The 27,326-nt window shown below is 42.1% G+C and overlaps 2 protein-coding genes and 1 long non-coding RNA gene across 6 annotated transcripts in view; 2 read left to right on the forward strand and 1 right to left on the reverse strand.

Moving 5' to 3' along the window:
• The window catches only part of LOC129701070 (regulator of G-protein signaling protein-like), a 67,834-nt gene extending 62,447 nt beyond the window's left edge, over window positions 1–5,387 (forward strand). The window contains exon 23 of one of the 2 annotated variants that reach the window (XR_008724148.1): window positions 5,268–5,346. Coding sequence is in view for 1 of the 2 variants with exons in the window: in XM_055642025.1 (XP_055498000.1) it covers window positions 5,268–5,307 (40 nt within the window). In the remaining variant the exon portion in view is untranslated. Of the gene's footprint in view, window positions 1–5,267 lie in introns of both variants that reach the window. The other variant, XM_055642025.1, reaches the window with a different exon arrangement.
• On the reverse strand, window positions 1–8,721 carry LOC129701073 (uncharacterized). Of its 3 annotated transcripts, XR_008724151.1 has the most exons (6): window positions 8,382–8,721; window positions 7,272–7,453; window positions 6,097–6,144; window positions 4,575–4,738; window positions 3,395–3,429; window positions 1–256 (listed from the first exon to the last, which is right to left on the reverse strand). It is a non-coding gene; the product is annotated as an uncharacterized LOC129701073 (long non-coding RNA). The 3 variants fall into 3 exon arrangements; XR_008724149.1 differs by lacking the exon at window positions 7,272–7,453 and having other exon boundaries at window positions 8,382–8,707; XR_008724150.1 differs by lacking the exons at window positions 7,272–7,453; window positions 8,382–8,721 and adding an exon at window positions 8,092–8,231.
• The window catches only part of LOC129701072 (2-5A-dependent ribonuclease-like), a 25,496-nt gene continuing 6,305 nt past the window's right edge, over window positions 8,136–27,326 (forward strand). Inside the window, 4 exon segments of the mRNA XM_055642026.1 lie at window positions 8,136–8,267; window positions 16,157–17,833; window positions 24,113–24,288; window positions 25,615–25,832. Of these exon segments, the coding sequence (XP_055498001.1) occupies window positions 16,189–17,833; window positions 24,113–24,288; window positions 25,615–25,832 (2,039 nt within the window). The 5' untranslated portion in view covers window positions 8,136–8,267; window positions 16,157–16,188.

Genomic DNA, 27,326 nt, shown 5'->3' on the forward strand with positions numbered 1-27,326 from the left:
TTAAATCAGCTATTAATTTTAATTGACCAACAAATTGACATAATTAAACACACGATCAGATCCTGGTGAACACTCCAAAGATTCCTGCTGGAAGGGATCCCCATCCTCCAGAGGATTCTCTCCAACAAGATCCTATCATTCTTTGAAGTTTGTCAGCTCTTCTAATAGGCAACTGCAATTGTTGTAATTTGTGGATTCAAGTGGCCTGGAAAGCTCTGAGCATCCATCGATAAAGTCCATTCTCATGTGACAGCCCCTGTTTGAAAACAGAATAAAAATTTAGAAAGCAGCGGAGATGTTGATATGTTTTTAAATGAACGGTCCGACTTCCAAGTCTTCTTTCTTCATCATAAAACAACCAGACACTCATCAAAATACATATAACTAGTTCTAGATGACAATTTGTTTAAAAGTCACAGAACAATTGTAATCACTCCAAAGCCCAGTACCAATAACCACAATTTCCACATCACTGCTAACCTCCAAGCACAAGTATAAAGAAGTTTACAAGGCACAGTTAGTTTATTTAGCAATACAGGGCGGAAGCAGGCCCTTCAGCCCACAGAGTCTGCACCAATCCCCGCATGCTTATACTATCCTACACACACTCTAGGGACAATTTACAATTATACCAAGCCAATTAACCTACAAACCTGTACGACTTTGGGAAGAAACTGAAGATCTCGGAGAAAATTCAGGTCACAGGGAGAACGTACAAACAGCACCTGTAGTCGGGATCGAACCTGGGACTCTGGCGCAGTAAGACAGCAGCTCTACTGCTGCGCCACCGTGCCGCCCTTCTGCTATAATATGACGGCGCTTTTTCTAAGAAAGCTAGTGTTATAGACAATCTTGTTAGAAAAACAATTGTGTCAGTGGTGATGAAAAGGGAAGAGCCACTTCAGTGGCTAGAGAATGTCAGACTTACAATTACAAAAAGATTTTTACCCTGCAGAATTTAAAAAAAAATATTTTTTACAGCTTTAAATATATTTTATTACTGCAAACTAAAAATACTAAAAGCATCATGTTACATTGTTTAACAGGCACCATTACACGTTTCAATATAAAACAACTAGCATCTTGTTTCTCCGTCAATAGAAGAGATGGCTTGTCAATTTCAATGCCCACTGGATATGAAACAGAAGGACTGAGACAACTGTATCTAATTACTGCCAAGAGGACCTAGACATTTTTTCTGTCTGTCAATATTCAATTTAATTTTTACGCAGTTCTCTATGAAAATCACGTTATAATCAATTTGGCCTGCGTAATGCAAATTGTTTCCTCGAAATTCATCAATCATATTATATCCAATTCATGGCATGGAAACAGTACAGGCACCTCACATTTTATTTATGTTTGGTATAACGCACTCAAATTTAATGCTGACAGCATAGTTTAATTTGTTTAATTTAATGAAGATAGACACAAAATACTGGAGTAACTCAGGCATCATCTCTGGAGAAAGAATGAGTGACGTTTATGGTCAAGACCCTTCTTCAAACTAGTCAGGGGAAAGGGAAAAGATATAGAACAAATTAATGAAAGATATGCAAAAGGGTAAAGATGATAAAGGAGACAGGCCATTGTTAGCTGTTTGCGAGGTGAAAACGGGAACCTGGTGCAACTTAGGTAGGGGAGGGATGGAGAAAGAGGGAGCGCAGGGGTTACTTGAGGTTAGAGAAATCAATATTCAGACCACTGGTAAGCTGCCCTAGCGGAATATGAGATGCTGTTCCTCCAATTTACGATTAGCGCCACTCTGACAATGGAGGAGGCCTAGGACAGAAAGGTCAGTGTGGGAATGGGAATTAAAGTGTTTGGCAACCGGGTGATCGAGTAGGTTCAGATGGACTGTGTGAAGGTGTTCAGTGATACAAACACCCAGTTTACATTTGGTCTAGCTGATGTACAAGAGTCCACATCTGAACAATGACTACAGTAGATGAGGTTGGAGGAGGTGCAAGTGAACATCTGCGTAACCTAAAGGACTGTCAGGGTCCCTGGACAGAGTTGAGGAAGGAGGTACTGGGACAGGTGTTGCATTTCCTGCGGTTGCAGGGGAAGGTACCTGGGAAGGGGGTGGTTTGGGTGGGAAGGGGTGAGTTAACTAGGAAGTTGCAGAGGGAACGGTCTTTGCAGAAGGCAGAAATGGATGGAGTTGGGATTTAATTTATGTGTTTTTAAATTAAGTGCTGCTTTTCAAGTACGTAACCCTCACATAAACCATGAGGTGCCTTTACTAAAGAATCATCACCTGCATTTACTTTTTCACCAAGGCAGCCAATGAGATGGGCACAGAAAAAGACCAAAACGTAATCCCACTACATGCAAGACGACCATTTCCTTCACAGCTGTACTGTACAGAAAATTATATGCACTCAACTCTAGCGTACAGTATTTACTTCAAGCTACATGGTGAAATCACCACGAACATAAAGCTGCTCAAGATTATTGTTAGTAGCTGCCATATCCACCAAAAAAAAATCATAAATATGACAGATGTTTAGATTCGAGACAAGGCTGTAGATTTTGGAATCTAGAATAAAACACAAACTGCTGTAGGAACTCGGTAGTTTAGATGCCTTCATAGCTTCATGTGTGTATGCACAAACTTCAGAATGCATCAGAGCGTTTACTTTCAGCCTCATTAAAGTCAGCAAAAAAAGTAAGTCATCACTTGCACCCTGCAAATTATGACAAACAATTCTGGACATTTATCTCAAACCACTTAGTCAGCCAATACATGCCTTTCTGGTGATAACCCTCGATAAAAAATACCTCACAAGAAATGTTTATTAATGGACAAAATCAATATTTTTTTTTGTTGTTGTACTGCAACAACATTTATCAATGCACCAATCTGTGGTTTTAGAAAAATAAACCATCCATTTTGTCGCAGTTGGCCTGCTGGCAAGTGGATTCACTGACAGCTGCAGGTCTAATTGCTGCTCAGTTCAATTTTAGGGTCTTGTGTAGCAAATTCACATTCAAGGATAGAGGTAGAGGAGGATTGGATGAACCCAGGCTCATACTGCCAAGTCTCACACAATTACCCTGCAGAAAAGCACATGCATTTTTCTATCCCATTTTGAGGTTTGGACAATATCAACAAGGTCAGCATTTACTGCCCATACCCAAAAACTAATGGCAAGTGTTCTGGATTAACCACAGAAATCCCATACTGAAGTTTGTCACCACACCATCAAGGGCACTGAAGTTGTAACTCCCAAATTAAAATGGATTATTTAAATCACAGCAAAAAAAAATGAAGCAAACAAACCTCTCTGCTCATGATTCAAGAAAATAATTATCCCTCTTTGGTCATTAAACAAACATTCCAGTCTCAAAACATCAGCAAATAAGTATCAACAAATAATCATTCACTTACCTCACGATAAAAAGAAACGACTTGAACTGAAGCCCCTGCCAACAGCACAAAACAATCATTAGTGTCCATAACAACTTACATAGTGCATGCATCTAACATTAGATGCCAATGAAGGTATGTCCTCACAACCACCCACATGCAATTAAATGGCAGGCTGAGTATTTCTATATTAGCAGCAGGATGCATCAGAATATTTACTTTGAAGATCACTTGCCTTGAAGATCAACGACATCACATTTCCCAATACTCATCATCATCATTTGCATCACTGATCAAATTTACACCAGAATACGAGTACCAATAGACACGAGATTACTAAACTTCTCCCCCACTTTCCAAACTATGTAGATGGTATTAAAATTAATTACACTTGCTAACCTTAAACTGCTCTTTATAAAATGGCAGTGTGCTTTATTGATGAACTGCTGTAGTCTGTTTAAGTATAGTATATAAACTCAAACAGACATTTCCTGCACTTTGACATACAATAAGGGGATTAAATGAGAGAGGCTTTGGAGAGGGCACAGTGAAATTCAATTGGTTGTTATCTGGAGAATATTAGCTACAAGTTGAACAGATTTTCTCTGGAGCACAGGCTAAGGGGCAAGCTGAGAAGAACAAAATGAGATGGATAGTAAAGATAGGTAATCAGAAAGTGCTGGAGTAACTTAGCCGGTCAGGCAGCGTCGTCATGGCCTATCCATGTTCTTCGGAGATATGACCCAACCCAGAGTTACTCTAGTAATGTACGTCATACTCGGGTTGGGTTAGGAAGGGGAGGAGACAGCAAGGGCTAGCAAAATTGGGAGAATTCAACGTTCATGCCACCGGACGCAAGCAACCCAGGCGGAATATGAAGTGCTGTTCCTCCAATTTCCTTCACAACACCGGAAATTGGAGGATCAGCACCTCATATTCCGCCTGGGTTGCTTGCGTCCGATGGCATGAACGTTGAATTCTCCCAATTTTGCTATCCCTTGCTGTCTCCTCCCCTTCCTTAACCCTCGAGCTGTCTCCTCCCATCCCCCCACCCTCGGGCTCCTCCTCCTCCCTTTTTCCTTCCTTCTCCCCCCCCACCCCCCATCAGTCTGAAGAAGGGTTTTGGCCCGAAACGTCGCCTATTTCCTTCGCTCCATAGATGCTGCTGCACCCGCTGAGTTTCTCCAGCATTTTTGTGTACCTTCGATCTTCCAGCATCTGCAGTTCCTTCTTGATCCAAATACAATCCCAGATTGAGGATTTACACTTCAAAACGATCCTGTTTTTCTTTTTAAGTGTTTACTTCTTGGATTTCTGTAAGCCATCCTTCCAGGTAAATGTCCAAGCTTGATTTTCATGAGTGATCTGGAATATAGAAGGATGTATCCATAACTGCCATATTGACCCAGTCCAATTTTACACAACAGCCCTTGATCACAATTAGTAGTTACAAGCAGGACAATCACAACTATTTTTTTTTTAAGCTGTCCCCTCTTTGAGCCTCGCCTATATAGTATTACATCAGAAAATAAACTGATTTTAAATAAGAGCATGCCATCCAGAATAATAGAAAAATGACGCAGGACCATACTTTACAAAAGCGAGTCTACCAAAACCCATTACATGTGACAAAATTTGCAGGCTTGTACTTTAATTAGTTAGTATTTGACTCATAACAATAAGCAACATAATAAAAACAAGGTTAGAGAATTACACTGAATAAATAAATGTGTGCACATACAAGATGCAGCTAACTATATACAAGCCAGTTTGCTTTATAGTTTTGGCAAATAATATACACATCAGGCTGCTGGACACATCAGAGCGTTTACTTTGAGCCTCACGGTAGAATCTGCAAAATATCAATATCATCATCTGTGTCCTTTTGCTGCAGATCAACATTTGAAGGGAAGGCACTGATGACAAAACAATGAGCTAGCCTGCCATTTAAAGACATACTTCCACTAATACCCAATTCAGTTCCTACTGCGACTTAACATCGTGGAGTTGGCGGCATTTCCTGAAGACCGACCCAGCGTTCCAAGCTGTGGGACTTTAACATCGCAGAGCTTGCGATCCCTTTGCCGGGGATCGAAGCTCCAACCGCAGGGCCTGTAGACTTTAACATCGTCAAGCCTCTGGTAAGAAGAGGCCAATTCGGGAGCTCCATGGTTGCAGAGATAGTTTCAACCACCCTGAAGTGGGAGTTTCGATCACCCCGACGGGGGCTTCAATCGTCGGCTGCGGGGGCTTTGACCACCCTGACCACAGGAAAACAAAGAGGAAGATTGAACTTTATTGCCTTCCGTCACAGTGGAATCCACTGTGGTGGATGTTTATGTTAACTTTCATGCGGTTGCGTGTCTTGTTGTTTTTCCACTTAGTATGGCAACTCAAATATCACTGTACCTTAACTGGTAATAACATGTAATAACTGACTTGTAATATCACAACTACCTGTAAAACTGCTACCGCATTTTGTGAATTGCAAAAAATTCACACATGTCTGTTCCTCCTGTTGGTTTGTCAGTAAAAAACTGAGTAGACCAGGGTCAGGTACCACTTAAGGCAGGTTTTGGGTTTCACCTAATGCAGTAGTTTTCTAAGAATTTAATTTAGTACCTCATCTTCAAGGGTGGGGGGGACCGGATGAATCTACACAATGATTTATGTTGCACAGAACGTATATTTCATTAATAAGAGATAATGCAGAAAGTACTCACCATCTCAAACAGCTAGTGCAGGTGCAAGACTTAAACCTTTCATGAAGTCTAGTAGGGGGTGAAAGAAATCAAAGATTAATAGCTTTTATGGTGCAGAACAAAACAATGAGGAAGGAAAAAGAAAAAGGGTCTCAGAGGTTAGAGGTCAGGTGAAGTTGGTACTATGACAAGCAAAAAAAAAAGGCTGAAGATGTAAATAAGAGGTTGAATCATTAATAAATTAATGAAATATTGCAATGTACATGCTGGAAATGTGAAATTTGAAATGCAGAAAATACAGATAAATGCAAAATTATTAAACACAAAATAGAATTCAAAAGGCTATAATTTTGCTAGTTGCAATGACGCCAGCACTTTGTGTGTGTTTTTTAATATAAACCATTATCTGCAGTTCCTTGCATCAATAGGGTGATTTCACGAAAGGTCACTGGATCATAGATCCTCACCCACGTGACCGCAAAATCCAACTGGGGTACAAGCGTCACTTCCGGTACATGTTATTGATGCTGAAAACGCGCACTTTCACACCCGTTACAAAACGGCGAAAACGGCCCGTTTTTGAGCTGTAAATAACTGTGCCAGTCGGGGTGACCGTGAGGCACGGTTATCTTACTTTACAGTCCAGAAGATAGATAAAAACCAAAGGTAAATACAAGAGGGAACTGAAGGGGCAACAACAGCGGAAGTGGTTAGCGGACATTCGCCGTGGAGATATAAATATAAAAAATATCGGGAATTATCGCGTTTGCTCGCTGCATTTCATCAAAAGTAAGGCATTATTGAAGTTTTATCTTTATTCATTTGTTATATGAAAAGTTGTAAAAGTGAAAAATCCGTCAGTAAAATAAATAAGTAGTTTGGGTGATTGTGCAGGCTTTAAACAAGAAACATTGAGAAATATATTTTGGCAAATAATTAAATGTCCTGATTTTGTCCAATTAACAGCTGACAATTATCCCATTCCTTAGCTTGCATCTGAGTAAAATTTATTTCAAAACGCATTGATAGTTTACGATTATTTAAATGGTAAATGTAGCTTCAGAAGCGTTTTCATTTTGCATGTTAAAACCCACCTGAGAACCATGGGCGATTTTGCAATTTTACTGACGGATTTTTCACTATTACAACTTTTCATATAACAAATGAATAAAGATAAAATGTCAATAATGCCTTACTTTTGATGAAATGCAGCGAGCAAGCTCGATGATTCCCAATATTTATATCTCCATCGACTAAAATGTGAAGCACAGTGGAGCTGTATTATCCCAGGTGCTCTGGTTTCTTCCCACATTCCCTCAGGTGCTCCGATTTCCCTTAAAACATGCGGACTAGCATATTATTTGGCTACTGGAATTTTCTGCTTGGCAGGTGGAATCAAGATGGAATCGATAGGAACACGTGAGAAAATAAATTACAAGGACATAGGTACGGGGAAATAGGTTTGTACTGAGAGTTAGCGCAGATTCAGAAGTAGAATGGGTACAAGAAAACATAAGAAATCAAGATGACATCAGTAAAACTGATGATAGAAATGCATAGGAATTGCAAGAACGAAATCGGAAACAGATATACAGCTGTGCGAGTTAGTGAGTATACCGCTCAAAGTCCACAACTTTTGTCACGGAAAAATGTTCAGTACCTCAATGCTGTGATTTCAATGAATGGATGTACATTAGTGCTCACCGATTTCTGTCTCAATGGCTGAAAAGGCAGCATGGCTGTCGTACTAATCACGGCTAGGCTGACTTTATTTTCTCAACCACCCTTTTTCTCTTAATATACCCCAATGCTTTGTTTTGCCCTCCTTCAATGTACCCCAACATTACTTGCATTGATCCCAAATGAATACCGATGTGTGCCTCATTTCCTGACCAAAGCCTTAACATCTCTCGTAAATTTGTCAGCCATGTTCTTCACCCTGACACGAACATGATGCTCGTGTACTTATGCTCGCCCCACATTTGAACGTGTCCCGCTTGCCAGCCGTCTCCTTACCTCCAAAATCGGCCATACCCCGTTTTAGGACCTTAAACTTGTGGGCGCAAACCTCCCCCTCTCCATAACTGTTTTAAAATTAGTAGGGGGCGAGGAGGTGAAAGCGAGGGGCGGCCCTCCTGCGCTCGGAATGGAGGTGAGCGGACGAGACGATGGTGATCCTCCATAGCCTGGAGGTAGGTGGAGGGTTCCCGGAGCCCAACAATATCGCGATCGCTCGGCTGCAAAACTAAAAGCGGGAGCCCAGCCAGCGGCAGTGACCAAAGATCCTATAGCGCGCCATTCCTTACCCGAACATAGGACGGGCTCCATTTTAGGCGACGGCTCCACTGCAGCTCCGGCGGCCGCCGCCATTTCACGGCATCGGATTGCATTCACGTGACGCGCGCCAAACCGCCAGCACTGAGCGCGGCCCGCGTGGCCACCACCAAAGATCACACAGGAGCTATAATCTTTGCCCACCACTGCCCAAGGATACTAGAGGAGCTCTAGTATCTTTGCCACTGCCCCAGTGCGTTAGCGATCATCCCCATCCAGAGCCCTCCCCTCCTACACGGTCGTACGCGATCGTCCCCTTCCCTGAGGCCCTGCAGCAGCCGCGCTGATCCTGAGCGAGCAACCGCCAGTGGCAGGAAACGTGGCCTCGCCCGCCCGCCCCCTGAGCCAGCAGAAATCAAAGATCCTCTGCTATAGGATCTTTGGCTGAAATGATTACAATATTTGCATAATAATAAGGGAGAATAACGTTTAGTGCAACTGTGATCAAAGATCTTTGACTGTGATGGCTTGCTGCAGTCTTAGTCTCGAGACGTTTTCCTGCCGTCTCCCAAATCTACCGCTGGAATACTTTTAAGGAAGAACCTCCATAACCCATGGAATCACATAGCACACAGAAAATCCCTTCTCAGCCCATTAAATCCAAGATGACCGTTAGGTCAGGTCAAGTTTATTGTCATATATAAGTACGCCGATATACACGTGGAAAGAATATCTTGCCGTAGCATCAGGGGCATATTGTTTCATATAACACACAAAAACAAATTCTACAAGACAATGTAAAGAAAAAGACTGAAAAAAACATGACACGCGTGCAACACAAAGCAAGAACAAGTCCGTAAGAAGCGGCCCATAGTGTTTCAGTACTGAGGTAGGATTACGATTGTGTGAGTTGGTTCAACAAACTGATAGTTGTAGAAAGATAACTCTTCCTTAATCTGTTGTGGGACAACAAGTGTCCGCACTTCCTGCCCAGCGGTAGTAGTGAGAAGCAAAGATTAGGTGAGAAGCAAAGATCTTAGAGCATCTGCTCTAAGATCTCTGGTGAGAAGATGACATGGCCTGGATGGGTAATCATCTGATGATGCAGTGTCTCATAAGACATAGGGTCAGAATTAGGCCATTTGGCCCATCTGCTCTGCCACTCAATCATGGCTGATTTATTTTTCTCATGCCCTCTCCCTGTAACATTTGACACCCTTACTAGTCAGGAATCTATCAAACTCTACTTTAAATATACCCAATGACATCCTTCATAGCCCTCTGTGGCAATGAATTCCGTAGATTCACCACCCTCTGGCTAACAAAATGCCCCTCGCCTCCATTCTAAAGGTACATCCTTTTATTCTGAGGTTATGCCCCTTGATCGTAGATGTTTCCAATACCGAACATATCCTCTCCACATCCACTCTATCTGGGCCTTTCGTTATTCAGTAGGTTTCAATGAAATCCCCACTCATCCTTTGAAACTCCAGTGTATAGGCCCAGAGCCATCAAACACCCCTCATATAAATGCTTTTGATGGAGAGGAGGGCTGTTGGACTGGCCTGAGTACACCATTCCAGTCTTTTGCTGGCAGCGGACTTGGGAGTGCTGGTGCAGTATTCCCAAAAAGTTAATTTGCAAGTCGAATCAGTAGTAAGGAAGGTGAATGCAATGCTAAATTGAAATTTATTTTGAGAGGGATAGAATACAGAAACAGGGATATAATGCTGAGGCTTTATAAGGCACTAGTCAGACCATATTTGGAGTATTGTGAACAGTTTTGGGCCCCATATCTGAGGAAGGATGTACTGGCGTTGGAGAGTGCCCAGTGGAGGTTTATGATTACGATGGTTTGGTTAATATATGATGAGTATTTGACGGCACTGGGCCGGTACTCACTAAAGTTTAGAAGGATTTGTGGAGACCTCATTGAAACTTACTGAATAGTGAAAGGCCTGGATAGAATGGATATGGAGAGGATGTTTCTACTAGAGATAGTCTCGGACCAGAGGCCATAGCCTCAGAATAAAAGGACTTACCTTTAGAAAGGAGATGGGGAGGAATTTCTTTAATCAAAGGGTGATAAAAATGTGGAATTCATTGCCACAGAAAGCTGTGGAGGCTATTGATGGTGCCAGAACAGTGACCTTGCTCTCAACGTCAGTAAGACCAAGGAACTGATCTTTGGAAGAGGAAGAATGAGGATCCACAAACCTGTCTTCATCGATGGGACGATGGTGGTGAGAGTTAAAAGCTTCAAATTCCTGGGCATGCATAGCTCTGAAGATATGTCCCAGCATATTGATGCAATTATAAAGAAAGCTCATCAACGCCTCTACTTCCTTAGAAGATTGGAGAGAATTGGTATGTCAAAGTCAGAATGGCAGGCAGTGGCGAGTGAAGTGCCGCAAGGCTCGATGTTGAGGCCGCAACTGTTTACCATATATATTAATTATTTAGAAGAGGGAATTAGGAGCAACACTAGCGAGTTTGCGGATGACACAAAACTGGGTGACAGTGTGAACTGTGAAGAGGATGTTAGGAGGTTGCAGGGTGACCTGGACAGGTTGGTTGAGTGAGTGGGCAGATGCGTGGCAGATGCAATATAATATAGATAAATGTGAGGTTATCCACTTTGGTGGCAAAAACAAGGGATTATTATTATTTTGAGATTATTATCTCAATGGGGTTAGGTTAGGGGGAGGTACAACGAGACCGGGGTGTCCTTGTACACCGGTCACTGAAAGTCGGCGTGCAAGTACAGCAGGCAGTGAAGAAAGCCTGGGATGGCGGGACTGTCATATGAGGAAAGATTGAAAAGACTAGGCTTGTATTCGGAGTTTAGGATGAGGGGGATCTTATAGAAACATATAAAATTATTAAAGGACTGGACAAGCTAGATGCAGGAAAAATGTTCCCAATGTTGGGCGAGTATAGAACCAGGGGTCACAGTCTTAGAATAAAGGGGAGGCCATTTAAGACTGAGGTGAGAAAAAACGTTTTTCACCCAGAGAGTTGTGAACTTGTGGAATTCCCTGCCAGTGTAGGCCAAATCACTGGCTAGATTTAAGAGAGAGAGAGAGAGCTCTAGGGGCTAGTGGAATCAAGGGATATGGGGAGAGGGCAGGCACGGGTTATTGATTGGGGACGATCAGGCATGATCACAATGAATGGCGGTGCAGGCTCAAAGGGCCGAATGGCCTCCGCCTGCACCGATTTTCTATGTTTCTATGTAACAAATACTCTCTTGAACTTCTACAGTTTACAGTAGAGAGCTTAATGACTGGTTGTATCACAGCCTGGTTCAGCAACTCATAGCACAGGAACAAAGTATATTGCATAAAGTGGTAAACACTGCCCAGTCCATCACAAGTTTTTCAGAGTACTATGTTCACATATCAGTTGTGCTGCTGCAAGTAAGAATATAATTGTTCTGTTTCTGGACATTTGACAATGAAACACTCTTGAATCTTAATTTCCTAATCTTTCAAAAAATAATCTACTTCAGCTTCAACCAGCCGCAATGACTCTCTGGGTTAGAGAATTTCAGAGATTCACCACCGTTGAACCAGTTAGATCCTTCTGATGAAGATTTTCGCACAGTTCCACAATTTAGATCCTGCAACAGATAACGAAATCATGGGAGTGTGAGATTTGTCTGTTCCCTTGTCTTACGATTGAAATGTTCTTGCAACTTATTGGACTCTGCCTGAATGTTCTCTGGGCCTTAATTATTCAGAAACTATCACTCCTTGTTCTGATACATGAGTGATAGTTTCTGAATAATAGCAGAAACAGCCTCTCAGCATCCATCATGTCAACCCTTCATAACCTTCAATAAATTCACATCTCATTCTTCTAACTTCAAATGTATAGGCCTACTTGACATCAACCTTTCTTTATATCACTTGAACATCAATTAACCCACTGAAAGTTCTCCACGCTGCCTTCAATGTAAATATATAATTTCTAAAATACACATACCAAAACTGTACTGACTTACTAAATACTTAAGCTTATTCAACCTGTCCAATCCATGCCAGGTTTTGACAGGGCAAATCCATGTATTGCATTCCCCCTCATTTCTTCATAGCCCTACATATTCTTACATGGCCACCAACTCGCTTTGATTCCTTTTGCCACCCACCTATATTAATGGGTTAAATATAATGGCCAATTAACCTACCAGCGTGTATGTAGGATATGGAAGGAAACTTGAGCACCCAGGGGTAACCTACACAGTTATACGGAGAATGTGCAAATTTCACACAGACAACACATTCAAATGGGAATTGGTAAGTATTGGGAAAGGAAAAGTTGGCAGAATGAAAGAGGACGGGGAGCATTTGCTGAGCCAATTGAGAGACAACATCTAAATCTGTCTTTAATTTGTGTACTAGTCATGTCTCTACTATTTATTTCATTCCGCTTACATGTTTTCCTCTACTTGCTAAATTTTTGTAAGGTGTCCTTGAGACTCTTGAAAGGCGCCCATAAATTAAATTTATTATTATTATTATTATTATTAAATGACCTGTTGCATCATAGATAATTCCAATATTATAACTGTAATTGCAATGTACTGTATAAGCACTTAATTGGACATGAAGCACTTTGAAATGCGAAAGGTGAATGTACAAGTGCAAACTTTAATTATTAAAGATGGCAAAATGAGTTTGTATCCATTGTATAAATGGAGAGGTTCCAAAGCTAATCAATTTCTGTGAACCTAAGAGTGAAATGTTCACTTGAAGATTCTGTTATGTATAAAAGTAAAGCAAAGCATTCATACTAAATGTAACTTTCCACCATCTGTCAAATATAATGCAGTTGTATTGTGCAACATCTGGGTTATGTTACCACGCCCACAATACAGCATTGGCTATAGAGCAGGAAGTAGTTTGCGTAATCTTTGTGTAAAGGAAAGGAAAAATAATTTTGGACAAACAGCTTGTAAGTCAGAGAAATTTTGATCATTTGAAAACCTAATAAGCTAAACCTGTACACCTATAATTGTCTTGAAAAGCTAAACTTGTAAACCTATAATTTTTAAAATGTCTTTATTTACTATTAGGTTCTAGCTTAACAATGACTTGAATTTTGCTGTAATTTTACCTAGCCCAGGACTTGAACGGTTTTATTTATTAACTGTTTGGCTTGCTTTTGTATGATTGGACTGATTTTGGAAACAATTATTCTTGCCTGCTTCAATCCTTGTTGAATTCTGGTTACTTAAACAACATCTGTCCAAAGACAGGCCTACCTTAAATTGCTATCGGTCTCCAGCCAATGAACATTCCATGTCCATGACAGTGCCTGTTTATCGGTTTGATTAACTTTTCAAACACTGATGTTTTGGAGTGCCAAATACTGTCGTGAAGATATTTATCAAGACTTTTGTGTGTCATTTTGCAAAATGTTTGGAAGAGTCAATAAAGTTCAGAGACAACTTGTTTGTCAGTCAGATGTTTTTAGCTTAACAGAACCAGGCAGCATATAGATTGTGGCGCAGTGGCGGAGCTGTGGTCTCACAGTGCCAGAGTCCCGGGTTCGATCCTGACTACGTTTACAGTCTGTGTGGAATTTGCATGTTCTCCCTGTGCCTGCGTGGGTTTCCTCCGACTTTCCATAGACGTGCAGGTTTGTAGGATGTAGTAATTGGCTTCTGTGGGTTGCCCTGAGTGTGTAGGATGCACAGAACTAATGTAAGGGTGATCGATGATCTCGGTGGGCCGAAGGGCCTGTTTCCACACTGTACCTAGAAAACTAAATTGACCATTTGATCTATTTTGCATTCCTCACTATCTCCTTACTCGTTCTCCATTATGCTTGCGATTCTTTTTCCTTTTAAGCTATACATTTTTTCACTTGCAGCTGTGCAATATTGCCTTTTCAGGCAGCATATTGCAGATCTACATTAAAAAAATCTCAAAATAATGGTCAGGTCTCTTCAATGTTTTATAAATTACCTTAATTTCTGTCTGCTTATTAATTTGTGGTGATGTGGCTGTTGCTGACTGCACATGTATTGCATATCTTTAACTCGCCCAGCTCTGGGAATGGATCATTGGATTGGACAGTCAAAAGCCATCCTCAAAGGTAGTCTGGACTTGCATCTAGGTCAGATTGCTTCGAAATGACTAATTTATTTCTCCAAAGGATATTAGTGAATCAGAAGGGTTTTATAACAATCTAGTAATTTTGTTTAGCTATCATTACTGGTACTGCCTTTTTAAACCTTGATAATTCGTTTAAATTCTTTAGAGGTTCTGTCTCCCAATCAATAGTGCAGGTGTCTGAATACTGATTTCCTGATAAAAACAAAAGGTCTCTGAACCCACTGAAGAAGGGTCTCGACACAAAACATCACCCATTCCTTCTCTCCAGAGATGCTGCCTTTCCCGCTGAGTTCCTCCAGCATTTTGTGTCTATCTTCAGTGCAAACCAGCATCTGCAGTTCCTTCCTACCCACTATCCTATAGTTATCTATGTATCAACCCTCCTGTTGGTGAAAATTGTTTATTCCTAAATAATCTTATAAATCCTAAATAATCTTATTGTTTTGAGCAACTCCATTAAATCTTTATTTTATCATATCCCAGATGTTATTTATCAATTGACTGATCCCCAGGTTCCACCACACATGACAAAACTAAAAAAATTAATAGCTGACCTAGCATGAGTTACAGTTCCAATTCAACTGCACTTTGAATGTTGCGGTGCTTTCTAAGCACTTTGCTGAAAGGCCTGGCTCCAATTTCACACAGTGCTTCCTCGTTCTGTACTCTCGTATGAGTTGAAATAGAGTTTATCTCACCAGTCAATCCTAAATTCCCCTTTAACACCTGATTGCTTCAATGGAAACTTCCCTTGACAGTTTAAATCATAGTGAACACTGATATGTGTAATCTCTCCTTGCAAATTAAACCTTGTAAGAAGCGAGTTCCGTATCTCGATAAACGCAAGGAATCATGGGATTTGTCAAAGGTCATTTGCGGATTATCTCACTCTGCCAAGGTCTGGAACTCATTGCCTTAGAGGATGGTAGAGCCAGAAACCTGACTACATTTATACAGAACAAGGGTATGTACTGGAAGAGCCATGACTGCAGGGCTGGAAGGGGGTTTAGGGAAAGGAGCTTGCTTTCAAACCACACAAATGGGCAGCACGGTGGCGCAGCCGTAGAGTTGCTGCCTTACAGCGCTTGTAGCGCCGGAGACTCGGTTTCGATCCCGACTACGTGCGCTATCTCTATGGAGTTTGTATGTTCTCCACGTGACCTGCGTGGGTTTTCTCCGAGATCTTCGGTTTGCTCCCACATTCCAAAGATGTACAGGTTTGTAGGTTAATTGGCTTGGTAAATGTAAAAAATGTGTAGGATAGTGTTAATGTGCGGAGATCGCTGGTCGATGCGGATCTGGTGGGTCGAAGGGCCAGTTTGCGCGCTGTATCTCTAAACTAAAATAAAAAAAATAATGCCTCCTTATGTATCATATATTTTACAATGATTGTAGCTCTTCCCAATCTCAGGGTTGAAGAACAAAGGAGGTAATTCATAACACGTGAAAACATGTTCAACAATTTTGAGGCAGGGAATAATGTTTTCCCTCAAGATATTAAATAAGGAAGCTGAATTCAAAATGAAAGTGCATAGTGTTGCGAATATCATGATTTCATCTCGAATACTTTGTTGTGAGCACGATGGCTACCTAAATATCGCTGATGTCCTGAAAATCAAGGAAGATACCTTGAAATCACTTTGCTATTATGCTATAATCATGAATTTGTCATTCTTTTTAAATAGGAAAGAAATTAAACTGCAACAATAACAAAAAAATGACTGCAGAATTGGATCCAGAGGCACTTGGAAAGAAGCTTCTAGACCTCTGTCGTTCTTTAAGTCCAGACCTCACAGAAGTGGAAAAATTAATTGCTGAGGGAGGATTGGTTGATTTTGTTGATGATGACATGAAAACCCCTCTTTTTTTAGCTGCAGATCAAGGTAATGAACGGCTAGTTGAATTGCTCTTGAAGAACAAAGCCAATGTTAACTATCAGATTGAGAGTTTCGGTTGGTCACCGCTCCTTACCGCTATACAAGCAAATCATGAAAAGGTTGTGCATTTATTACTGGAGAATGGGGCAGACCCACATCTCAGGAAGAAAAATGGAGCCACACCATTCATTATTGCTGCGATAATTGGCCAAGTGAGTTTGCTCCAGCTGCTTCTGTCTCATGGTGCAGATGTCAATGAGGCTGATGCCAATGGCTTTACTGCCTTTATGGAAGCAGCAATATATGACAAGGAGGATGCCCTACGTTTCCTGTTTGATCACAAAGCGGATGTCAACAAGCACAGGGAAGTGCCTGCTGCCAAACAAACGGTGGGCAGGGGTGGAAAGACTGCTCTCATGAGTGCTGTGGAAAAAGGCCATGAAAATATTGTTAACATCTTGTTAGATGAAATGCACGCAGATGTTAATGCAGTTGACAACCTTGGCAGAACAGCTTTAATTTTTGCTTTGGAGAAACACAGCAAGTCAATTGTGGAAACTCTGTTGAAACATGGGGCTTGTGTAAACAACACAGACAATAACAAAGAAACACCTCTGAGCACTGCTTTGAAAAATGTTAAACTGGACAGTAGTGTGGTGGAAATGCTACTAAAATATAAACCAGATGTAAACATTCCAGACCAAGATGGGAAAACACCCCTGATTCTTGCAATAGAAAATGAGTTCACAAATGTGGTTGAACTGCTCCTGAAGGATTACAAAGTTGACCTCAACGCACAAGACAAATCCGGGCAGAGTGCCCTCATGGCAGCAGTGAATAAGAAAAATGCCATGTTGACTAAAAGGTTGTGTGAAAGGGGAGCTAATGTTTCCTGCACTAATGCTGCCGGGTATACACCTATATCTGTGGCCAAAAGACTGTATGCTACTGAAATTATAACAATATTGAAGCAGCATGATGTAATGAATATTAAACCAAATGTAGGATCTTCATCCAAATGGAAAAAGTGCAGTGAACGTTGGCATACAAAACTGGAGAAACTGCAGAAAGTTGAACGTGATCCTATTGGGAACCTTAAACTGTTTAGGATTGATGATTTTAAGATCACCACAGACAACACACCTGAGGTCTATCTTGGTTTCTATAATTGTGAGACTGAGGTGGCAGTGAAATGCCACAAGAGGTCCTGTGAAAAACCCACAACGGAACAGTGTTGCCTCAGAGAGCCGAAGATCGTGGCAAGCAATCTGTTTGTTAAACTGCTGGCTTGTGAAACAGACAAGTATTATGAAAATCTGTGCCTGGTTCTCTATGAGTATAATCTGGAAGAATGCGTGCGTCAGCAACCTGAAAAAATTCAACTGAAACCCCCAGATATTATGCAGCAGTTGGTCAAGGCGCTTCAGATATTGCACACAGCCAAGTTCGCACACCGGGATTTGCATCCGTCTAATGTCCTCATAGGTAACGAGTCACTTGATATTTACAAAGTTGTAATTCCTCAATAAAATGTTGTTCCCCTGTGGTGCCACACAAGGCCCAGCCACACTTGGAATATTATGTGCTGTTCTGGTCGTTCAGCTAGACTCATAGAATCAGACAGCATGGATATCGGGCCTTAAGCCGACCGAGTTGCCCCCCCCCCCACCCACCCCTTAGCTAGTCCCAATTGCCCAACCTTTTTGGTTACCTCTTCAAAAAAGTCAATCAAATGCATAAGACACAATCCCCCATGTACAAAACCATGCTGACTATTCCTAATCAGTCCCAGTCTATCCAAATATGTATATTCATCCCTCAGAATTCTCTCCAGTTTAAAGTGGAACAGTGGCACAGCGGTAGAGTTGCTGCCTTACAGTTCCCGAGAACCGGGTTCAATCCTGACTACGGGTGCTACGAGTTTGTATGTTTTCCCGCTTAGGTTTTCTCTGGGTGCTTCTGTAAATTGTCCCTAATTTGTAGGGTAGAACTAGTGTATGGGTGATTGTTGATCGGCATGGACACGGTGGGCCGAAGGAACAGTTTCCATGCTGTATGTCTAAAACTTAAACTTACCCTGTACTTATCATAAATGTTAGTTTCACTGGTCAATACTTCTAAGGCTTTTCCCTGGAGCCCTTCTTAAACAGTAGCACCCTCCAGTCATCTGACTCCTCACCCATAGAAACATAGAAATATAGAAATTAGGTGCAGGAGTAGGCCATTCGGCCCTTCGAGCCTGCACCGCCATTCAATATGATCATGGCATATCCAACTCAGTATCCCGTACCTGCCTTCTCTCCATACCCTCTGATCCTCTTAGCCACAAGGGCCACATCTAACTCCCTCGTAAATATAGCCAATGAACTGGCCTCAACTACCCTCTGTGGCAGAGAGTTCCAGAGATTCACCACTCTCTGTGTGAAAAAAGTTTTTCTCATCTCGGTTTTAAAGGATTTCCCTCTTATCCTTAAGCTGTGACCCCTTGTCCTGGACTTTCCCAACATCGGGAACAATCTTCCTGCATCTAGCCTGTCCAACCCCTTAAGAATTTTGTAAGTTTCTATAAGATCCCCTCTCAATCTCCTAAATTCTAGAGAGTATAAACCAAGTCTATCCAGTCTTTCTTCATAAGACAGTCCTGACATCCCAGGAATCAGTCTGGTGAACCTTCTCTGCACTCCCTCTATGGCAATAATGTCCTTCCTCAGATTTGGAGACCAAAACTGTACGCAATACTCCAGGTGTGGTCTCACCAAGACCCTGTACAACTGCAGTACAACCTCCCTGCTCCTATACTCAAATCCTTTTGCTATGAAAGCTAACATACCATTCGCTTTCTTCACTGCCTGCTGCACCTGCATGCCTACTTTCAATGACTGGTGTACCATGACACCCAGGTCTCGCTGCATCTCCCCTTTTCCTAATCGGCCACCATTTAGATAATAGTCTGCTTTCCTGTTTTTGCCACCAAAATGGATAACCTCACATTTATCCACATTATACTGCATCTGCCAAACATTTGCCCACTCACCCAGCCTATCCAAGTCACCTTGCAGTCTCCTAGCATCCTCCTCACAGCTAACACTGCCCCCCAGCTTAGTGTAATCCACAAACTTGGAGATATTGCCTTCAATTCCCTCATCCAGATCATTAATATATATTGTAAATAGCTGGGGTCCCAGCACTGAGCCTTGCAGTACCCCACTAGTCACTGCCCGCCATTGTGAAAAGGACCCGTTTACTCCTACTCTTTGCTTCCGGTTTGCCAGCCAGTTTTCTATCCACATCAATACTGAACCCCCAATGCCATGTGCTTTAAGTTTATATACTAATCTCTTATTCTAATCTCTTATTAATCTAACGATGATTCATATATCTCACTCAGGATTCCCCAATTTTCTCTAGCTTTCCACAATATCTAGCAATGTTACAACATTTTGAGATTTAAAAAATCAAGTCTGCAATTTATCCCATCAGATAAAGCATAACAATAAGTTTAATTTGACACCAAATTCACTTTCATATCTCAAGTATTAAAAAAGGTATGGCCATTTTCATACTCGGAAATTAGCATCTTGTTCCCTATTGATTTTCAATGGACATTACAAAAAAGCTGTGATCTTGGATAGTCAAAAGCCCATTTCTTAAGGAAAGATTAACATTTTTAAATAGCCTAAGTGTCCAAAGATTATTCACAAATAATTCACAATATAACATGATTTTTATATCTAATTTACATTAATTTATAGGCCAAATGGAAGGAATTTAGTGTCCAATTGCCGTAAATAAATGCCCATTTAAATCGGCTTTCTAGTGGGTTCATGTGAACGCGCTGGTTTAGAACGTTCACATCGCGCTGGATTAGTGCCCTCAAATGCCGAGAAAAATATTGCGGGATATAAAAAGCCCAAAATGAACTACTCGCTATAGATAACTTGATATACAGGGTTATATATATGCCCCATTTAATGTAAAAATAAGGTACATACCCTTAATGTTTTGCTTTATAAAACCCTGGGGCTGCGAGAGGTTGCGGAATGAGTGAGTAAGTTTAAAACTATTATAACTATATTATCGAGGCCTATAAAACTAATAATACCTTTTGCGACCGGGTCTTGCAGCGATTTTTCGTTAATGATTTACTAGGCTGAACATCTGCGATTAGAACAGCCTAGTAAAAATCGCGTTTTAAACCCGCCCCCTCCAAACAGCGCCAAAATCGCGGACATGGCTGAGGGCAGATTCCCAATGACGATTCAGGTAGGTTTTGTAACATACCTACAATATCCTCGGATATATCTAATCAGGCCTGGGAGAGTTATCTACCTTCATACAACATAATACGTCCAGTACTTCATTGACTGTAAAATGGACTGTCCTCAAGACATCTCCATTAACTGTCCCAAGTTCCTTATTTTTCATGTTTTTCTCCACAGTAAAAACAGAGGAAAAATATTAATTAAGTGTCTTGCCCATCACCTGCGGCTCCACACAGAGAAGACTGCGTTGGCTTCTGAAGAGCCCCATTCTCTCTCTATTCCCTTAATGTACATAACATCTCTTGGAGTCTTAATGTTATCTGCCAGAGCTATCTCCAGTCCCCTTTTTACTCTCCTGATTTCCTTCTTAAGTATTTACTTCTCAGTCCCCTAAATTTTCCGTCGGGAATCTGCTTGATCCCAGCTGCCTATACCTGGCCCATGCCTCCTTTTTCAGATTCAGATTCAGATTCAGATTCAATTTTAATTGTCATTGTCAGTGTACAGTACAGAGACAATGAAATGCATTTAGCATCTCCCTTGAAGAGCGACATAGCAAACGATTTGAATAAAAAAAATAATAAGTGTCCGGGGGGGGGGGGGGGGGGGGTGGGGTGATTGGCAGTCACCGAGGTACGTTGTTGAGTAGAGTGACAGCCGCCGGAAAGAAGCTGTTCCTCGACCTGCTGGTTCGGCAACGGAGAGACCTGTAGCGCCTCCCGGATGGTAGGAGGGTAAACAGTCCATGGTTGGGGTGAGAGCAGTCCTTGGCGATGCTGAGCGCCCTCCGCAGACAGCGCTTGCTTTGGACAGACTCAATGGAGGGGAGCGTGGAACCGGTGATGCGTTGGGCAATTTTCACCACCCTCTGCAATGCCTTCCGGTCGGAGACAGAGCAGTTGCCATACCATACTGTGATGCAGTTGGTAAGGATGCTCTCAATGGTGCAGCGGTAGAAGTTCACCAGGATCTGAGGAGACAGATGGACCTTCTTCAGTCTCCTCAGGAAGAAGAGACGCTGATGAGCCTTCTTGATCAGAGTAGAGGTATTGTGGGTCCAAGAGAGGTCATCGGAGATGTTGACTCCCAGGAACCTGAAGCTAGAAACACGTTCCACCTCCGTCCCGTTAATGTGGATGGGGGTGTGCGTGCCGCCTCTGGACTTCCTGAAGTCTACAATGAGCTCCTTGGTCTTCTTGGAGTTAAGGGCCAGGTTGTTGTCAGCGCACCATGCTGCTAAGTGCTGGACCTCCTCCCTGTAGGCCAGCTCATCGTTGTTGCTGATGAGGCCAATCACCGTTGTATCATCTGCATACTTGATGATGGTGTTAGTACCATGTACAGGTGTGCAGTCATAGGTGAAGAGGGAGTAGAGGAGGGGGCTCAGCACACAGCCCTGTGGAATGCCGGTGTTCAGGGTGAGGGTTGAAGAGGTGTGCTTGTCTAACCTCACAGACTGGGGTCTGTTGGTTAGAAAGTCCAGTATCCAGTTGCAGAGGGAGGGGTCGATGCCCAGGTTACCGAGTTTGGTGATCAGTTTTGATGGAATAATGGTGTTGAATGCTGAGCTGTAATCGATGAACAGCATTCTTACATAAGTGTCTCTGTTGTCGAGGTGGGATAGGGCGGAGTGAAGTGCCGTTGAGATGGCATCCTCCGTACTCCTGTTCTTGCGGTAGGCAAACTGATAGGGATCCAGTGTGGGGGGTAGGCAGCTTTTGAGGTGTGCCAGGACCAGCCTCTCGAAGCACTTGGTGATGATGGGGGTAAGTGCAACTGGGCGGAAGTCGTTGAGGCTTGCCGCAGTGGAGTGTTTTGGCACTGGCACGATGGAGGTGGCTTTAAGGCAAGAGGGGACAACTGCATGGGCAAGTGACAGGTTGAAGATGTCAGTCCAGATGTCTGTCAGCTGCGCAGCACAGGCTCTGTTCCTAGCTAGAGTCTCACTTTCTCTCATCATCCAGGATTCCTTACTCCCTGCTGCCTTGCCCTTCACTCTAACAGGAGCATGCAAGCCTTGAACTCTCACCATCACTCTTTTAAAAGCATCCTATTTTCTAGATGTCCCTTTGCACACAAACATCCTACTTCAATCAACTTTAGCAAGTTCCCGGTCTAATACCATCAAAGTTGACCTTGCGCCAATTCAGAACCGTAACTTGTGGGCCTGTCTGTCGTTATCCATAACTATTTGAAAGCTAATAGAACTGTGGTCGCAAGTCCCAAAAGACTCACCCACTGATACTTCAGTCACTTGCCCGTCCCAATTTCCGAAGAGTCGATCAAGCTTTGCCCGCTCCCTTGTTGGGCCCTCTACATATTGCTTAAGGAAACTTTCCTGAACATATTTGACAAATTCAACCCCGTCAAAGCACTTGGTACTATGGCAGTCCCAGACTATATTGGGAAAGTTCAAATCCCCAACTATGACAACATTATTAGTCTTGCACTTGCCATTAATCTACTGCCATTTCATTCTTCTAATTCCCATTGACTATTTGGCGGGGTCTATGTTACACTCCCAACAACATGATCATCCACATTTATTTCTCAGCAGCACCCATGTGGCATCACTAGACAAACCATCTATAATGACATCTCAGACTACTGCCGTGACATTCTCCTTTATTAATAAAGCAACTCCCCCTCTCTTTTACCCCCACCTCTGTTTCACTAGTACAGCCTGGAATATTAAGCTGCCAGTCCTGCCCCTATTTTTGTGTTCTCTGCTGGAACTGTTTCAGAAGCAGAGGACAAGATTCACAATAACTGAAGGAATCTCTGACATTACATTGCGCTTTCAGATAAAGATGCCACGTCTCTCACAACACCTCTGTTACACCATCAAATTTCTTTACTTATCTCAGTAACATCCTCTTCTATTCTATACCTTCATCGTTTAAGCTATTTTGGTCTTTACCCTCCTCCATTTTTTTCTCTCAAAGCTTTTTATATAAAATGTCACCACTGGAAATGTTAACTGTGTCCCTTTCACTTTAGGTGGTACTTTTACGGTATTTATTTAATACTCAGTAAAACTGATCTGCTTGTGTTTGATTACACTTTTTTAAAGTTTAGTTTTAGTTTAGAGATATAGCACGGGAACAGACCCTTTGGCCCATCGAGTTTGTGTCGACCAGCAATCCACGTACACTAGCACTATCTTATACACTATGGATCATTTACATTTTTTACCAAAGTTAATTAACCTACAAACCTGTATATCTTTGGAGTGTGGGAGGAAATTGAAGCTTACCCTGGGAAAACCCACACGGTCACATGGAGAAACTACAAACTCCTTACAGACATCACCCGTAGTCAGGATCGAACCCGAGTCTCTGGTGCTGTAAGGCAGCAGCTCGACTGCTGCGCCACTGTGCTGCAGTAATTCCAATATAATTCCAAATAGGACATAACATTGACAGATTTTTAAACACCCTTCACCTTTGCATGTACCTGTATCTGCTAAAAATATAGAGAAACATGTTTTGATTTTCCACAGATGTTGAAAACCGTATACACCTGGCAGATTTTGACAAGAGTGTGTGTTTTGATAAAAATCCAACTGTGAAGATATCATCCCCAGGGACCTGGGAGGCTTCCGAAATCCTTCAGAAACTGAAACAACAGCAAACACCAACCTTTGAAGCGAGTGAGCTATTCAAAGCAGATCTACAGGTCCTCTTTTTCTCTCTCTGAGTCATTTGGGTAAAGGGCCAAGGTCCTTATTACAGGATGGGAAGAGTGAGAGCAAAAACATGGCTAGATTTGGTCAGATCATCCAGTTGAGACATTGACTCTGATGGTCTCAACAGATGCTGCCTGGCCTGCTCTGTGTTTCTAAAATGTTTCTGTTTCAGGTTAGAGTGGGCCCAAGGGTACAGTTGGCAAGAAGAGCAGTTAGCTGGGTACAGTGAGGATTTGGAAAGTGAAGAACTGGTAAAACAGCCTGTTTAGGAATTTGAATGAACAAAGGAACAGAGAAATCAAGAAAGATGGCGGGAAAGGTTGACAGTCATCGTTAATATGAAAGATGTCCTGTATTCATCACCTGTGTGAACAGTCCATTAATATAATTAGTGTGTTGTGTCAACTTGACTAATCTTATATATCTGTGATGTTTAGCTGTTAAAAGAATAGCCTAATGTATAGAGGAGCTGCCTGATCAAGACAGTGTTGTGTAAACCACAGGATTATAGGTTTTGCTGTTGGTTTCCACTGAGTCTATGTTCTCCAGAGATGCTACCTGACCCGCTGAGTTACTCCAGCACTTTGTGCCCTCAACTTGAGAATGTGGGTCTGTAATTGGAATAGTGAGGTTGAGGTAAATTATTTAACATTCTTAAATTGTGGAAAAACCAACCAGAAACGAGGATAATGATAGAATTTGTAATAGCTTTTAAATGTGTTTTTTTTTAATTGCATGTCATTAGGAAAATGGGAACATAGTACATACGTGAAGTGAGTGATCTCTTATATGCAATTTCTACCATTCTATAATATTGCAGACAATGAATGGTGCAACCTAAAACAGGATATATTATGGGTACGATGGAGTCCTGGTTAAGTTGCTGGACCAACAGCCAGAGTTGTTGACCGTTGCTCTCACTGAGGTGGCAGGGGAATTATCACCATTAATTAAATATATCTGGAATGTGAAATAGAGCTGTTCTCAGCAACAGTAACCGTGAAACTCTTAAACGGTTGTAGAAACTCATCGGCTTCACTAAGATAATGCCCTTCAGGAAGGAGAAGGAGAGCTCCCAGACTGGCCTATATGTGACTGCAGACCCACATCTTGTGGTTGACTTCACTGCCTCCTCAGTTTAAGGTCAATAACAGACGGATAATAAATCATGGGAATTCCAGTGATATCTACTTCCCCAGAACCAATAAAAAAGAATTGAAATAACTATAAATGATTACGTGTCTCTATATTATGTAACATAAGTATGCATCCTTCCCTCAGGATATAGTTCTGAATTTGTTTCCCTTTCTGGACAGGCTTTGGGACGGCTACTGCACTTTCTAGTAACTCAAGGAAAAGACCCTTATGAGAGTGATGATGATTTGTGTGAGAATAAGCCATCCCTTGACAAGGAATTGTACAACCCCAGGAATGCTGAAGTCCGAGATTTCATTGAGAGGTTGCTAGCTCCGGCGGAGACCCGGATTACGCTCCAGGAGGCTGAGCAACATCCGTTCCTGTGGAAAGAAGCAGAGTGAGTTAGATGAGCACAAAGAATGCTGTGTTTGATAGTCCTCAAGTGTACGGTAGGCTGAGATGACGTATATTCTATTTGAATGTTAACAATTTGAGGAGCACCAGAATTAAACAAAATTATATTTTTCAATTGGCCATCTCTGCAGCATAGAACTTTACAGAGGAACACAGGGATAACAGCATGGTTGCAATCACTGGGTTGAAACCAACAGAATTTGAAAGCACAGGGACCTGTTACCAGGGCACAGCAGCAGCAGCAGCAGCAGCTTTTGCCTCCTATTCTGCCCTTAGTGGGAAGGAATTTGAAGTGGACAAGGAAAGCTGATTTTTTGTTAAGAAAGCATTTTGTGAGTTGGATCACACAGTGGTCATTGAGTAGAGCTGCTGCCTCACAGGTCCTGAGTTTAAGTTTCAATCCTGACCTCTGGTACTTTCTGTGAGGAGTTTGCACGTTCTCCCTGTGATCATGTGAGTTTCCCCTGGATTCTGGTTTCTTCCCACTTCTCAAAGATAAACATGTCGGTAAATTAACTGACCTCTGAAAATTGCTTCATATGTAAAGGACGTAAAGTGACTAGTGGTGTGCCTCAGGGTTCGGTGCTGGGCCCGTTACTGTTTGTCATCTACATCAATGATTTGGATGAGAGCATACAGGGCAAGATTAGCAAGTTTGCTGATGATACAAAAGTGAGTGGTTTTGCAGATAGTGAAGATGGTTGCAAAAGATTGTAGCAGGATTTGGATCGATTGGCCAGGTGGCCGGAGGAATGGTTGATGGAATACAGAGAAGTGTGAGGTTGCATTTTGGGATGTCGAACAAGGGCAGGACCTATACAGTGAATGGTAGGCCTCTGGGTGGTGTTATAGAGCAGGGGGATCAGAGGTGCATGGTTCCTTGATGATCGAGTCGCAGGTAGATAAGGTGGTCAAAAAGGCTTTTGGCACTTTGCCCTTCATCTGTCAGAGTATTGAGTATAGAAGTTGGGATGTCATGTTGCAGTTGTATAAGATGTTGGTGAGACCGCATTTAGAATATTGTGTTCAGTTCTGGGCACCATGTTATAGGTAAGATATTGTCAAGCTTGAAAGGGGTCAGAAATGATTTACGAGGATGTTGCCAGGACTAGAGGGTGTGAGCTTGAGAAGTCTGGATCTCAATTCCATGGAGCGCAGAAGGATGACGGGGTATCTTATAGAGGTGTATAAAATCATGAAAGGAATAGATCGGGTAGATGCACAGTCTTTTGCCCTGAGTAGGGGAATCAAATACCAGAGGACATGGGTTCAAGTTGAAGGGGAAAAGATTTAATAGGAATCCGAGGGGTAACCTTTTCACACAAAGGGTGGTGAATGTATGGAACAAGCTGCCAGAGGAGGTAGTTGAGGCTGGGACTATCCCATCGTTTAAGAAACAATTAGACAGGTACATGGATAGGTCAGGTTTGGAGGGATATGGACCAAGCACAGGCAAGTGAGACAAGTGTTGCAGGGA

Source organism: Leucoraja erinacea, chromosome 10 (genome assembly GCF_028641065.1).
Source record: "Leucoraja erinacea ecotype New England chromosome 10, Leri_hhj_1, whole genome shotgun sequence".
NCBI classification, from domain to species: domain Eukaryota; kingdom Metazoa; phylum Chordata; class Chondrichthyes; order Rajiformes; family Rajidae; genus Leucoraja; species Leucoraja erinaceus.